Genomic DNA, 15,358 nt, shown 5'->3' with positions numbered 1-15,358 from the left:
ATACTGTCCCCAAACTTTTCCAAGGTGCAATAGAGGAATGAGCTTCTACCTTCCCACAGTTAACCCAAACCCTTGGGCACCAAGGGGGTATCTGAGAACACTATGATGTTGCACAGGGTGGCATTTGCCAGGAAAACTAGTTATGATATAAGTGTGCTACAGACCTTAATTAATCTATTAATCATAGCATCTGAGAGGGAAGCGTGTGACTAAATAAGGTCACAGAACAAGATGAGGTTCCATATCAAGTTATGGGCTGTACATAATAGATGGTTGGTACTTTGGCATACTGATGGTTTCTATTGATACGGCAGATTAATAACCCTCTACAGTGGTACCTCAGGTTACATATGCTTCAGGTTACAGAGTCCGCTAACCCAGAAATAGTACTTCGGGTTAAGAACTTTGGCAGCAGCGGGAGGCCCCATTAGCTAAAGTGGTGCTTCAGGTTAAGAACAGTTTCAGGTTAAGAACAGACCTCCGGAACCTCCGGAACGAACTTAACGCGAGATACCACTGTACAGGATCAACCTACAACAGGAGCGGGGTTTTTTAGATACACCTGGATATTAGATATGGTGTGATATGTTAATTGGATAGGTGTGTGGCAGTTAAGTAATGTACAATCAATAGTCAATGTTCCTTAAGTATGGTTAATAGGTTTATAAGTTCAGGCATACTCATATTGTTGAGGATATTATGTACTTCTTAGCTTAATGTACTTGGTTGATTAAGCATTAAGAATGAGGACTCAACCAGGCCACATTCACACCATACATTTAAAGTACTTCAAACAGTTGTTGCTTGGCCCCATAGAATTCTGGGAGCTGTAGTTCACTAAGGGTCTGAGAGTTGATAGTAGACCCCTGTTCACCTTCCAGACCTACAATTCCCAGAGTTCCCTGGGAAGAGGGGTTGGTTTTTAAACCACTCTTGAGAATTGTAGCTTTGGGATGGAAATGGAGGATAAACTTCCCCTTTGGGGGGCTCTTCTTGGCCTGGAGTTTTCCCCAATGTGGTGTTTATCAACATCATAGTGTTCTCAGATACCCCCTTGGTGCCTGTCAGGGCCCCCTGCTGCTCCCAATTATTTTTAATGAGGTTTATTGGGTGGGGGGCTGTTTGTTTGTTTTATCTGTCTTTCACTTGTTTGGTGGGCATGCAGATGTTTTGCCTAGTGTTTGGAAAGGGGGCTCTGAGCATCACCAGTTTTTCTTCTATGAAGTAGGTATTTTGTAGTGCCCTCAGCAGTTCCTTAGATTTCCAAATGCGCCCTCAGGCTCAGAAAGGTTGGATGGTGGCTGCTGCTGCTGCTGTAATTTTTCTCTCTTGATTCCGTCTGTGGAGAAGAACTTCCTTGTTTGTTCTGAAGGAACTTCCTGCTTCATTATGAAGTTGTTGTTTTTTGAAATCTTGCCTGGTAGACAAGTGTTAATAATAATAATAATAATAATAATAATAATAATAATAATAATATTTTTTTATTTATTCCCCGCCCTTCCCGGTTCAGAAAACCGGGCTCAGGGCAGCTAACAACAAATCTAAAACACTTAATTAATGCAACAAAAACAGCATAAAATACAGTATAAAACGTGAATAACAATAAATTCAGAATTCAAAAATCAATTTAGGGGGGAAATCCATCCAATAAACATTAGATGATCACCAGGGCTAGCTGGCTAAATTAGTCCTGTTTCGGCCAGCAAGGAGACATGGGGAGAATTAGCTGTGGGATCCCAGAGCAGGTAATCTTCATAAAAAAGGGGAGAGGGGGAAGGAAGGGGGATAAAAGATCAGGCTAAGTCCAAATTGAAAGCCTGGCAGAACAGCTCTGTCTTACAGGCCCTGCGGAAGGAGGTTAAATCCTGCAGGGCCCTGTTCTGATGGGACAGAGCATTCCACCAGGTCGACACCATCACTGAGAAGGCCCTGGCCCTGGTGCAGGATAATCTAACTTCCCTAGGGCCCAGGACCTCTAAACTATGATTATTCATGGACCTGAAGCCCTTTTTCATGTGCCTCTTCTATGAGAGGTTCTCTTTGTGGAATGCTTTCCCCAGGGAGACTTCTCTGGCTCCTTTAGGTGCCAGGAAAAAACATTCCTCTGCCTTTTAAACTGTGGTAGGGTATTGTTTTTGTTTGTTACTGTATTATGTGTTTTTGTGTTCTTATATTGTAAACAGCGCTGTGATCCTCCAATGAAAGGCACTATAGAAATTTAATAAATAAAAGCAAAAGCAGCAAAGACCCACCTTTTTATTCCCTTTCTGACTCAGGATTAATTTCATGCCACAAAACAAATTCTCAGTAGGTGAATATTATTTTTTTTTTTAATTACCCCGCTAATACAAATAAATGAGTGAAATGAATGCCTTTTATTTCACAAAACGTTTAGACCACTTGATTTTAAGGAGAGAGAGAAACCCTCGAAGCGGTTCTGTTACGCGCAACGGGAATTCAAGGAGAACGCAACTTAAATCACTCTGAAAGAAGCTATTGGAGTAGTCCAAATCATTTGCCCATGCATGTGCACAGAAAATAGTAGATCTAGCTGAAAGGAAACACATGGAGATCTGCATTGATTACTGCAATGCATCCCTAATTATAATTATTATATAAGTGTTGTGTAATCAAGAAGGTTCTATAATCGTAGAGGGGAAGGTGGCTGGGAGGAGGAATGTCTATCCTGAAGGGAGCCTGTATTCATGAATCTGCCATTATACGACTTACTGCCTGATAGTCATAGGGAAGGGAAGTTAATGTAGGCCCAGATCATGTGATCTATTTTCAGATGGGGGGGCGCTGATATTGACTGTGATCTATTTTCAGATTTGGGGGGGGGGCGCTGATATTGGGCAGGTGTGCACTGGATTTTATAAGCATGTACAGAAGCCTGTGGAGTGAGCAGCTAGAATAATGCAGAGTATTGTCTGAACCAAGCCCAAATGTACTCTGTTCTTGGTGTAAATCAGGAGCGAGGGACCTTTGGTCCTCCTTAGCACTGTTGGACTTCAACTCCCATCAATAGAAGATGGCCAAGGATGATGGGAGTTGCAGTCTTAGCAACTTCTGGAGGGACAATAGCTCTGCGTCCCTGTTGTAAATATTAGTATTATTCCCTGCCCTTCTTCAAATGACAGGTTAAAATTAAAATATAGTATTAAAAACAAAAGCAGACCATGAAGCGAAATGGAATAATCCTCAGTAGTATCATCCCTGTTATGCTCCCAAAGTCTGCTGGAACAAATAGGTTGGAAGCTGCCTCCTGAGACAATCTGATCTTTACAGGGAGGGAATTCCATAGCCAGGGTGTCACCACTGAGAAGGCCCTGCTTCTTTTGGTGAAAGCTGCCATATTCCCTGCGGGCACCACAAGCAGTTCAAAAAAATAGGTTGGCTGGAATGGAGGAAGGTGCTCCTTCTATTACATAATTGTGAAATTAGCCCCTTCCTTCCCATTTCCTCAAGGCAAAGATAACAATTCAACATAAGAAGGAAGACCCATCATGTTCATGAAATGCGTGTTCTTTTATTGTTCTAGGCGAGAAATTCTTCAGCATGTTGACGTGATCAAAAACTTCTCCTTGACGAAGAATATGGTTCGGATTGGGCAGCTGATGCATTACGACTACTCCAGCCACAAATATGTCTTCTCCATTAGCAACAGCTTCCGCTTGCTGCTTCCAGATGTCTCTCCTATTCAGAACAAGCACTACAATATTTGTGCTGTCGTCGGAAACAGCGGCATCCTTGTGGGCAGTCAGTGCGGGCAAGAAATAGATAAGTACGATTTCGTTTTCCGTTGCAATTTTGCCCCGACTGAGGCATTCCAGAAGGATGTCGGGAGGAAAACCAATCTCACCACCTTCAACCCCAGCATTCTGGAGAAGTACTACAACAACCTGTTGACCATTCAAGATCGAAATAACTTTTTCCTAAGCCTGAAGAAGCTAGACGGCGCCATTCTCTGGATCCCAGCCTTTTTCTTCCATACTTCAGCAACCATTACAAGAACATTGGTTGACTTCTTTATCGAGCATCGTGGGCAGCTAAAAGTCCAGCTGGCTTGGCCAGGAAATATCATGCAACATCTCAACAGGTGCATTTAACTCACCCCGTGATGCTGTTGTTTGCTTTCATTGTAGTTTGCAGCACAGTTGAGGAGCAGCAGTCAAGAATCAAGGGGTTTTTAAGAGAGGCAGTGGGTTGTTTATAAATGTGCTCATTATAATAATAATAATAATTTATTATTTATACCCCACCCATCTGGCTGGGCTTCCCCAGCCACTCTGGGTGGCTTCCAAAAAAATATTAAAATACTGTAATACATCAAATATTAAAAGCTTCCCTAAACAGGGCTGCCTTCAGATGTCTTCTAAAAGTCTGGTAGTTGTTCTCTTTGACATCTGGTGGGAGGGCATTCCAAAGGGAGGGTGCCACTATAGAGAAGGTCCTCTGCCTGGTTCCCTGTAACTTAGCTTCTCACAGTGAGGGAACCACCAGAAGGCCCTCGGTGTTGGACCTCAGTGTCTGGACAGAACGAAGGGGGTGGAGACGATACTTCAGATATACTGGACGGAGGCCATTTAGAGCTTTAAAGGTCAGCACCAACACTTTGAATTGTGCTCAGAAATGTACTGGGAGCCAATGTAGGTCTTTCAAGACTGGTGTTATGTGGTCTCGGTGGCCACTCCCAGTCACCAGTCTAGCTGCCGCGTTCTGGATTAGTTGTAGTTTCCAGGTCACCTTCAAAAGTAGCCCCACATAGAGCGCATTGCAGTATTCTAAGCGGGAGATAACCAGAGCATGCACTACTCTGGCGAGGCAGTCCGTAGGCAGATAGAGTCTCAGCCTGCGTACCAGATGGAGCTGGTAAACAGCTGCCCTGGGCACAGATTTGACCTGTGCCTCCATGGACAGCTGTGAGTCCAAAATAACTCCCAGGCTGTGCACCTGGTCCTTCAGGGGCACAGTTACCCCATTCAGGACCAGGGAGTCCTCCACACCTGCCCGCCTCCTGTCCCCCAAAAACAGTACTTCTGTCTTGTCAGGATTCAACCTCAATCTGTTAGCTGCCATCCATCCTCCAACCGCCTCCAGACACTCACACAGGACTGGTTCTGATTTGAAAGAGAGGTAGATTAAATTTGTAGCCTACTTTTCTTTCGCAGAAAAATATAACAAAGAAGAAATCATGATACAGTGGCCCAGTAACTACGTAATGCTAAGCCAAGCCATTACGTACAGTAGCACAAGTAAACCTGGAGGTTGCTGGAGAGCAGATCAAGGGCACTTTGATCCTCTGGTCTTGCTGCTACCCAGAGCTAAGCTATGGTTTGGCTTATTGCTCTGTGCAAACCCTGGCTTGTAGCTTATCTCCCCCCAACAAACCATGAATGGTAAACCCAAGAACAAACCTTGGTTACAGATTGTGGTTTGCCTCGAGTTTGACAAACCATGAGCCCAGGTTTGGGTGTAGCACTAAGACAAACCATGACTTAATCCCTGTGGTAGGGGCAGGGAAGGAGTGCGGCAGCTGCCATCTTTGCTCCTGGAAGCTGTACGTTTGATCATTCGCACTCAACATTTGTGAACAATTGTAGCTAATCAAATTCTTATTAAGATAAGATTGTCAGGTCTTTGGCCGTTTAGGTTTCTGGGTAAATGAACAAGGTCCACAAACTCTCGAGAACTTGTGGTGGTGTGAGTAGAGAAGTGTAGAGTAAATAGAAATTGCCACCAGGAGCTAAAAAACATATCTAAACAAGATGGGGGGAAAGACAACCAGACTCAGGATCAGGAATAGCCAAGGTGCAGCTGGGGCAGAGAGGAACCTACAGATCTTTAGATGTTTCTGAACTACAACTCCCATCATCCCTGTCCATTGGCTACGCTGGCTGGAGCTGATGGGTGTTGGAATCCAGCAACCTCTATCAGACCACAGGCACCCCATCCCAGATCTAGAGGGAAGCTTAGCCATGTACACTGAGCAACCCCAGAAGCTAAGACTTGACCATTCTTTACAGTATCAGGGAATGATCATTGGGGGAACACAGGAAAGATGCCTCACTCCAAGGCATCCAGATGCTGTCATTATCAGTCAAAACAGAAGTCTAGATAGCCACGTTGGCCCATGAGAAATAGTCCCTCTCGGGGCAGCCCCTTAATTGGGCCAACCAAAATATCGCAGAATACTGAACAAGCTCTTATACTGTCAAGATTCATCAGGCTAAGTGGGAAACAGAGCAGTCGTGTGGCTTATATTGAAGCCATGAAGTCTGCATCTGGTCACGGTTTTAATATGGAACAAGTAGCCAGCACTGGGTAGGGCGCTTTAAGTTGCTGTGCACATATCAGGGTTGCCCCAAAAGGTGAAGGAAGGCCCTTAAGCTTACCAGTAAAGGAATCTTTGAAAAGAAGCCCAGAAGACAAGAGCTATCAGTACATGACAGCCTTGGTTGGCCAAGGTTTCCATTTAGTACTGGCACACATGTCATCGTTCTGTGAACTTCTTTTCAAACACTCTCTTAAGTTTTGTTCAGTTCAGATGCAAATGTATGGGTAGAGTTTGAGCAGTCCTTGTGCTCTGAGACACATGGAGTTATAATAAAGATTTCCTTTGCCCCAGGTGTCAGCTGAGTCTCTCCCCTTTGGAGGGGAGGATATGTTCTTCATTTAAAGTGCTCTTCCCCCTGTTTTTCTTGTGCCATAGATATCACGTTGCACCAAGTCCTTGGTAGGAACAAGAAGTACAGCAGCAGCTGACTCCTCGTCTCTGAAAAGATGAGAACAGTCAAGAACAGCTAGTCTTTTCGTCTTTTCAGAGATGAGATTCATCACTAGAGCACTCACTAAAGCAGGCATAGGCAAACTCGGCCCTCCAGGTGTTTTGGGACTACAACTCCCATCATCCCTACCTAACAGGACCAGTGGTCAGGGGTGATGGGAGTTGTAGTCCCAAAAACATCTGGAGAGCTGAGTTTGTCTATGCCTTAACAAAAGCTTGCACATTGTTTTTCGATGTCGTGGTTGGCCTAGTAAAGGTGTTGCTCTAAAAGGGATTTCAAAATGACATTATTATGCATTTCCAAAACATTTCCATTCAATATATATAATCTGTTTCCCATGTCATGCTTTCTTTTTATTTTGCAGGTATTGGAAAAACAAGCACTTGGCACCCAAACGGCTCAGTACAGGTATTCTCATGTATACGCTGGCATCTGCAATTTGTGACGAAATCCACCTATACGGGTTCTGGCCTTTTGGATTTAATCCGAACAACCGGGAAGACCTTCCGTACCATTACTATGATAAAAAAGGAACAAAGTTTACGACCAAGTGGCAAGAGTCCCACCAGCTCCCTGCCGAATTCCAGCAACTCTTTCGAATTCACGGCGAAGGTCTAGCAAAGCTGACTTTGTCCCAGTGTGCCTAAGGATTTAACACTTGAAGTGCCAAATGATTGTCGTTGTTTTTTAAGTAAAAAAAAAAAGTGCCCAAAATGAATTCACCGTTTTTTTCAAAACAGAATTCTAAATGGAAAAAAAAAAGAATTTATGGGCAGGGATTTCCTTTGATTCAGAGATGCTCTGAAAGCACCCTTTGATTGCCATCTTTTCAAGCATTGGAGGGTGTCTTTAGCATATTTAGCAATGCAGAAGGATTTATTCTATTTGTGCAGTAGGAAAGTCAAAGCTGTTTACAGCAGAAAGTTTTGCATTTCTGGTTATGCTGCCAAGATGGCTCTCTTTAAAGTATTTTCATAGTCACGTATTTTTCACATTCCGCAATATGTCTCAAAACGTTGAATGTTAAAACACCTGTGTTTGCTTCTTAAGATTCTTGGCTGTGTTTTCTTGGCTAACTTGCACAACTCCTCTTAGTAGCTGAAAAACAGTTTGAGGACCGCTCCTGAATGTTCTGACCGAATGACCATTTGCACCAGTATTAACTCCTTTAAGGTCAATGGGAATATATCACTGTAAGTGGCCACTGTATTATTCCAAAGATCTTTCATTGGCATAACAAGCCCAATGGGGAGTGAAATATACTTTCCATGCAGGCATGCAGAGATGGTCCATTGGATACCCAAGGGATGCATTTGGCCCTTGTCACAATCTTTTGTGGACTCCTATTTCCATCCCACTCAAGCTTGTCCCAACCACTATGGCTAGGTAGAGAAGATCTGGACAGGGCCAGGCAGTCTCTGACTTGACCTGTGCCGCTCCCAGTGTGCTTCTCAAGTGAGAGAGACATAGCAAATGCCCTTTGTAAAGAAAGAGCATGCCACCAGAAGTCTCTGTGGCGATACAGAAACTTCTGTAGCACCCAGTCATATCTCAAAGGGCATCTGTGAAAGCAAGAATTGCCACATCCCATCCTAGGCCAATTTATTCAACCAAGGGGGCTTCCGAACCAACCAACCAAGGAGGTCGCAGCCTCTCCCCAGCCAAAGGGCGCAGGCATGACTCCATAGGAGTTCGTTCATCAAAGAACTCGGTCTGGGACAGTCTGGCTACTGAGGCTGAAGATATTGTCCGTAACTGCTCTACAGTTTTGAATAGACCACGAACGCAATGCTAAAATACTATGCCTGTTGAGACTAGTTAGAAAAGCTAATCACTCGGTTTTTGCCATAGTTTCTGATGAGTTTGACGTTCTTGGATCAGGGATGAGAAAGCTCTGTTGCTGTCAACATGGTGCCCTGCCATGTCCCCACCTGGTCTTCACAGGGGGGTAAGGGCAGTGGCAACACCTCACCTCGTGCCCCAGAATGTCCCCATCCCTGCTGTAAATTGAGAGGATTCATGAGAGTTCCAGACTAAGGTCTCCATCTCTCCTTGTCTAATATCACCCAAGTATTTGTTCTGACATGACTAATGGAGGAATGCCATTGTTTTCACACCAGGGCTGGGAATGATTTTTTTGGATTTCCCTCTAGAAATCTACTTCACTTCTAAACGTCACTGTTGCTATAAGCCGCTGCTTTCCAGGAGTTTAAACCCAAGCTACTTCATGGTGTGGGTGGGTGTGTATGTATATATGTGTATGTATGTGTATGTATGTATGTGTGGGTGTGTATTGTTGGGAGTTTGAGGGTCTTCCCTAACTATACATTTTTGGCATTGTCCCTTAGGGTCGAAGCAGTTACTTAACTTTCTGTTGTTTACAGTTGGTAGTTATGTCAAAACTGGCACCTGGAGAAGTTCCAACTCTGTTTGACTGCCTCTTTGCGAAGACATTACTCCCTGGATTTTGCAGTGTTGAAAATTCCTTAGCTAGACTCATTTATTAAACAGTTTTAAATTACCTTTTAAAAAAACTGTCCCAGTTTAGTCAAGCAGCAAGGGTGTTTTTTTGTTTGTTTTTAAAACAAACTTTAACACAAGCATTCATTAAAAGTACCGTCGTAAAACAGGCACACGCACCCCTCCTTTGTTCTCATGCAGGAGATAGTTCCTCTTTTAAAAGAGACAACCATATAACAACAGCAAAAACGATGGTTTTGCTTCAAAATTATTTTACCCATCTGAAGATTTTTGCAGATTTAAAGCAATAGATTGATCAGAGTAGTCAACTAAAATATGTATGATTAATCAAGCATGGGTCTTCTGGGGGGGGGGGATGGGACGGACCATCTTTCAAGTCCTTCCACTTTCCAAAATTTAAGTCTCAGAAACAATTAAACTTGCAACGTATACCATAATCCTGCAGAACTTGCTTTTTCAAAAGGAAATAAATAAATAGTGATTTCAGCTTCGTTGAGTGTGCCATGAGCTTTGCTAAAGACTTCAAAGGATCTGATCTTTAAGGTCCTCTACTGAAATAACAACCCATTGACATTAATGGTCTATCACTGGAGCACCTTGGGGATCAAAGCCTATATTTCAATATAATCTTGATTGTTTGTTTTAACCTCAAGCTTTGATATTATTGATGTATGGTTCAAAAGCTTCATTGGTGTTAGCTGAGCTGGTTCAGATGGCCATATCCTGTCCTTAAACACATGCTTCTTCTCTTCCCCTCCACAAAAAATGTATAGGAACTGATTTGCACTTCCATTATTCCACCGTGATATTCCACTGAAGAAGACCCTGCACTTAACATATGTTTACCGGTGATATCATTGACATCAGTAACCGTTTGCCATTGTGTGCTGTATTAGAGGCTGATAGTGAAAGAACAGTGTGACAAAAAGTAGTAGCCTGATACATGTGTACTTGGGGAGATGCAGATAGGAGTTATTAAATGTGGGAGATGAAATGGAAGCCTCCTGACTTGCCATTTTTCCAGATGGGACCCTGAGAATAGTAAGCTCCTAAACAGAGCCTATCTCATTGTGTTAGTTGCCCTAGATTGCTAAGGTTTTTGTTTTGTTTTGTTGTGGTTTTTTAATACATGTTAATGCAGGATAACCTATAGCGGTCCAGGCATTTGGGGACTTCCAAGCTAAGTCCTAAATTAAGAACTTGCTCAGAAGCCAGCCTGGTTATTCTATTTGAATTATAATTGTCATCCTTGACGACAATTCGGGGAAGGCATTCAATGAACGTTTGAGCAGCACTGATCTCTAATTACTGATATGTTGTTGCATTAATAGGGACATAGTAATAGGGCTTGTGTTATCCACAGACTAATGTGCTTTGTGAGTATCTCTCTTTTCTCAATTTCTAGTTGACGACGGTAAGAAATTGCACTGACCACTTATGTTCTCCTTTTTGTATAGCTACCGTTATTACCAAGTCACAAAGTTGGTCATCAATCCAGCTAAGATGAATTGCTGGGTGTAATGGCCTGCAGTCTTCGAACCTCTTAAACAGGAGCAATCCATTGACCGCAGTAGAAATCCACCCAAGGAAACATTGTACAGGTTAACGCTTATGGCTCTGTTAAAAGAGAGGAGAGAGATCCAAGAAAGAAAACAAATTATTCAGACATTAGTAATTGGAATTCAGAAAGGTATTGACAACGAAAGGGTCATATCATAGTCATTGATTTTCATGTGGAATTCGCCATTGATATTTCATAACCTCATTGAATATTTCAGAGCCATAGATTCCATCAGGGAGTCCAACTTCAAAATCAACAGCTCAATATCATCCAAAGCAAATTACTTTTTTGACGTATCAATACTCTTGGTTTCAGGGCAGAAGTCTCTCCTTAAAGCAAAGTGTCTGATTCACGACCATGTATTTCCTATATGCTGCTTTAATCCTGCTTTTGAAAACTGGTATGATCCTACAGTTGTTGGCCAAAACTGTAAATAGTTTTTATTTTTCTGCTGGCATCAGTTGAAAGGACTTCCACTGTGTTTGTTCAAAGCAACCCCATTGCTGAGCCCAAGAGAGGCTGTTCAACAATCGTATAAATGCTTGAGTACCATCAGTCCTAGAATGGTATGTAACAGTCATGCAACATAGATTTTTAAATGAGTTGTGAATTCTAGGGTGACACAACTCCTTGAGTAGCATGGCTTCTAGAGTAGCGTGGGTCCTTGACTAAGAGATTCAAGAGATAGATAGACGCAGCAGAAATGTAAATATAGGGCAGGACTTAAATAAGATGTCTATCGAAACAAACAAACTTTAATCCAATTATTCTAGGACCTCTTTTCACCACTGTACCAAGTGATCTGTTCTGGGCATGAGTGTTCTGGTATGTGCACACAGCTTTCCCGCCTGGAAGGTTACGCAATTCATTTTAGTGGAAGGAACCAGCTAAGCCATGTAGCTTGGCTCCCTTCATTGAAATTAATGGCGGGGCACATTCCATGTGCACAAGAGGTCCATGTGTGCATCTTGGGAGACAGTAGACATTTAGACTGGGGTGCTTGACATCTTTGCTGTTCTTCACAGCATCGTGCATGAAGACCTACCTTGCGTTCACTGATATTCAATGAGAAACTTGCACTGCCTGTGGTGGAAGGAAGCTCACATCCAAACGTATGTGTTCAAGGTGCATGTGTATTCCATTGTCCACGTCTGTAACATGCCTTCATTCCCACCTGCAGAAGACCCGCAATGGCATCAAAGAGATATGCATGTGCAAACACTCCGAATGGCAGTCCCCAGTGCATGGGGACTGTACCCCATGCTGGTACACACTGCTGTATACAACATGTGTTGTTAAGATCTTGATTTGATTAGGCATCGGTAGATAGGCCTTGGTCAAAATAATCAAAACTACCTGTGAGCATCTGATGACTGGGCTGGCGATTGAAACACACAATATTTCCAGACTGGAAATCCAGCTCAAATCTATGTACTCTGGCTTACATGATCGTCCATTGTCAGTTGGTCTATATAAAATATAGGCATTCAGAAGGGAGATTGAGATCTACTAGTAGATCTCTGAGTGACTGGCAGTAGATCAACAAAGATTTCTGATTCCCTAATTTCATGGACTTATGGCCAGGTGTGTACGTCTTAGCATCCATCCATTTAAAATGGGCCTGCACAACTTTTGATAGAGGGAGCCAAAGGCAGACAGTTGTCCAAGCATGGTCAAAGCATAGGAGGTCCAAGGAAGATAGAGGGGAAAAACTTACCTGGAGCTGCGCAGCCAGGGGGAGGGGGCTCCTGACAGACCATAATATGGTGAGTATGTTGATTGCAGGCCCAATCAGATACCAACAGGTTGTCTGCTCTCATTTCTTTCCTTTAAGCATCCAAAATCTCCAAAAAGCCAAGAATAGGAAATGTGAATGGAGGTTGCAAGCAGAGGACAGGATCCTGTAAATAAGTGTGAACTACTCTAAGGAGCTTGCTGTTCCTTGCTGAGTGGCATCATCTTTACACAGAAATCGCATTTTTCAGAAGTTCTGCCATGGTCATCGAAACCAACCATTTGTTCTTAAATAGCCATATTAGAAAGTCTTTATTTTTCAGGTAGCAAATGTACACTAGAGTCAGGATTTAATCTCAGGTGAAATGGTGTGGAAAGCTGCACAATGTTTCAAAACGTTTGGCATGGGGGAGGAAAAAACCTGGAGGTTGTCCTAGTGAAGTCAGTGGAGATTTCACTGGTGGGGGAACCAGTCAACAAGCAAGCGCCATTAAATGAATGAAGCGTTGCCCTGCTACACAACTTAATTCATTTTTGATGGAGGAGTTGTTCCCAATAGCTTGTCTAGAACTCGGTTCAGCTCCAGGATAATAATTATTAAAGATGTATGAAACAGGGCCACACCTCTGAGATTGGAATGTGATCTGTACAATGTAATGTACATGTAAATATTTTGTCTGACTTGTTCATTGCCAGCTAGTTCATCCAGCCAAAACTAAAATGTTTCAACCTTACCAGTTTCAGTGGGAGCATCAGAAACCTCCTCTGAAATCAAAGAGGCTTAAAGGTTGGATCCAGTTTGGTTGGATTGTACACCTTGGTGTGTGTATTTTCTTTTCTTTATTGTTTCCTTGTAGATGAATTCTGCATAGTTATTGTGATTGAAAATTATTGGGGGTGGGGAGCGGGAGATTTGCAACGATTCCTTTTGAATATTTCAACAATGTTATTGTCGGGTGTGGATGTGCCTGCCACATTGACTCATGTGCCAAAACATGATATTGAATGCATTGTTTTTAAATAAAATGTTTTATTGTGCACTGGAAACCCCCAGGCCTTCTCTATCTCTTTGTCCTCGCCTGACTTTGTAGGGTCTGTTAGTTGTTCTGGATGCTCTGCAGATGTTCAAATCAACATTGTTGTTGTTTTGTTTAGTCGTTTAGTCTTGACCGACTCTTCGTGATCATATGGACCAGAGCACGCCAGGCCCTCCTGTCTTCCACTGCTTCCTGCAGTTTCGTCAAACTCATGCTGGTAGCTTCGAGAACACTGTCCAACCATCTCATCCTCTGTAGTCCCCTTCTCCTTGTGCCCTCCATCTTTCCCAACATCAACATAGCAAAGCAGAATACTCTAGCTCAACAGTGTATAAATGCAACAGCCTAATCATGAGAACTTGCATATTTATGTAAAAGTTGCCCAAAAATTGGATGTTCCCTTCTTTCTTATTTATTTATTTAAATAAGTAAGTAATCTCCATTTTTATTACTTTGTGACCATGGTTTCAAATTTCCATTAAGTACCACCATAACAGTTCAATGTATGATACAGATATCAACCGAGAACCCATCAGGAAATAAAAAAAAACCTATATAGAAGAGAAGAAGAGTTTTGGATTTGATATCCCACTTTATCACTACCCTAAGGAGTCTCAAAGCAACTAACAATCTCCTTTCCCTTCCTCCCCCACAACAAACACTATGTGAGGTGAGTGGGGCTGAGAGACTTCAGAGAAGTGTGACTAGCCCAAGGTCACCCAGCAGCTGCATGTGGAGGAGTGGGGAATCAAACCCGGTTCACCAGATTACAAGTCCACTTCTCTTAACCACTACACCACACAATGGCTCATGAGTGAGTTTGGAGTTGCCTAGCTTAGATGCCTTTCCCCTATTTGACAGAGAGGTGGCCCTGATATATGAGTCTGCTTGCCCTGTTTTGTGCTCTTGTCTTTCAAATAATAATAATAATAATTTATTTATTTATACCCCAGCCACTCTGGGTGGCTCCCAAAAGAATATTAAAAACATGATAAAACATCAAACATTAAAAACTTTCCCACTCTTCGCCACAAGTTCCTAGGACAGGTTACAATAAAAAAACTATAAAACTATAAAACAAATAAAGCAGTTTTTTTAAGGGGGAGAAAGGTGCCAGTACTCACCATGAAGATGTTTCAATAAGTGCCATATTTTTAACATTTGAGTACCCCCAGAAAAAAGCACTGGTTGCAACCATAAAACAAGTGTGGGGGGAGGGGATTACAAGTATAGAAACAATTCTGTCCAGTGCTATTTTTCTCGAAAAAGAGGTGCCGGAACTCACCACGAACTTCTTCCTTGTTGTATTAGAACAACTATGGCGCCCACCTGAGAGGACTGGGGCTGGCGGGGAAAGCCCTGATTATGTCACACCCTTACAGCAGCCATTTTGTGCTATAACACAGACTCCCCCGCCACAGCAGCCATCTTCTAGCAGGCAACCACGGTAGTGTGCAGGCCAAAAAAAATATCAGTGGCTCTGGTTAGGTCTTGCTGGCTACTTTTGAGAGATGTGGTGCTGTTATGAAGACTTGGCACCATTGGTCTGGGTGCTCTCCCATGCCATACTACCTCACATCACAAAAGCACAATCAGTTATAGTATATCCTGAAAGTATCTGAAGTATCTGCACCACATAGCAAGCATTTTTAATATATATATATATATACTGTATATGCTTTCGTAGATTTTCACGGGTACAGGAATGCAGGTTTTGGTGTCCTCGGGTGTATATATATATACTGTATATATATATA

General features: G+C 42.7%; 1 protein-coding gene across 1 annotated transcript in view; it reads left to right on the top strand.

Moving 5' to 3' along the window:
* Positions 1–13,611, top strand: part of ST8SIA3 (ST8 alpha-N-acetyl-neuraminide alpha-2,8-sialyltransferase 3) — a 44,279-nt gene extending 30,668 nt beyond the window's left edge. The window contains exons 4-5 of the mRNA XM_081929894.1: positions 3,542–4,099; positions 7,153–13,611. Coding sequence (XP_081786020.1) covers positions 3,542–4,099; positions 7,153–7,435 — 841 coding nt within the window. The 3' untranslated portion in view covers positions 7,436–13,611. The remainder of the gene's footprint in view (positions 1–3,541; positions 4,100–7,152) is intronic.
* Positions 13,612–15,358: the final 1,747 nt, after the last annotated feature.

Source organism: Podarcis melisellensis (assembly GCF_964234715.1).
Source record: "Podarcis melisellensis genome assembly, chromosome: 11".
NCBI lineage: Eukaryota > Metazoa > Chordata > Lepidosauria > Squamata > Lacertidae > Podarcis > Podarcis melisellensis.
The sequence above is the reverse complement of the archived record's forward strand: the minus strand, read 5'-3'. Positions and strand labels throughout refer to the sequence as shown.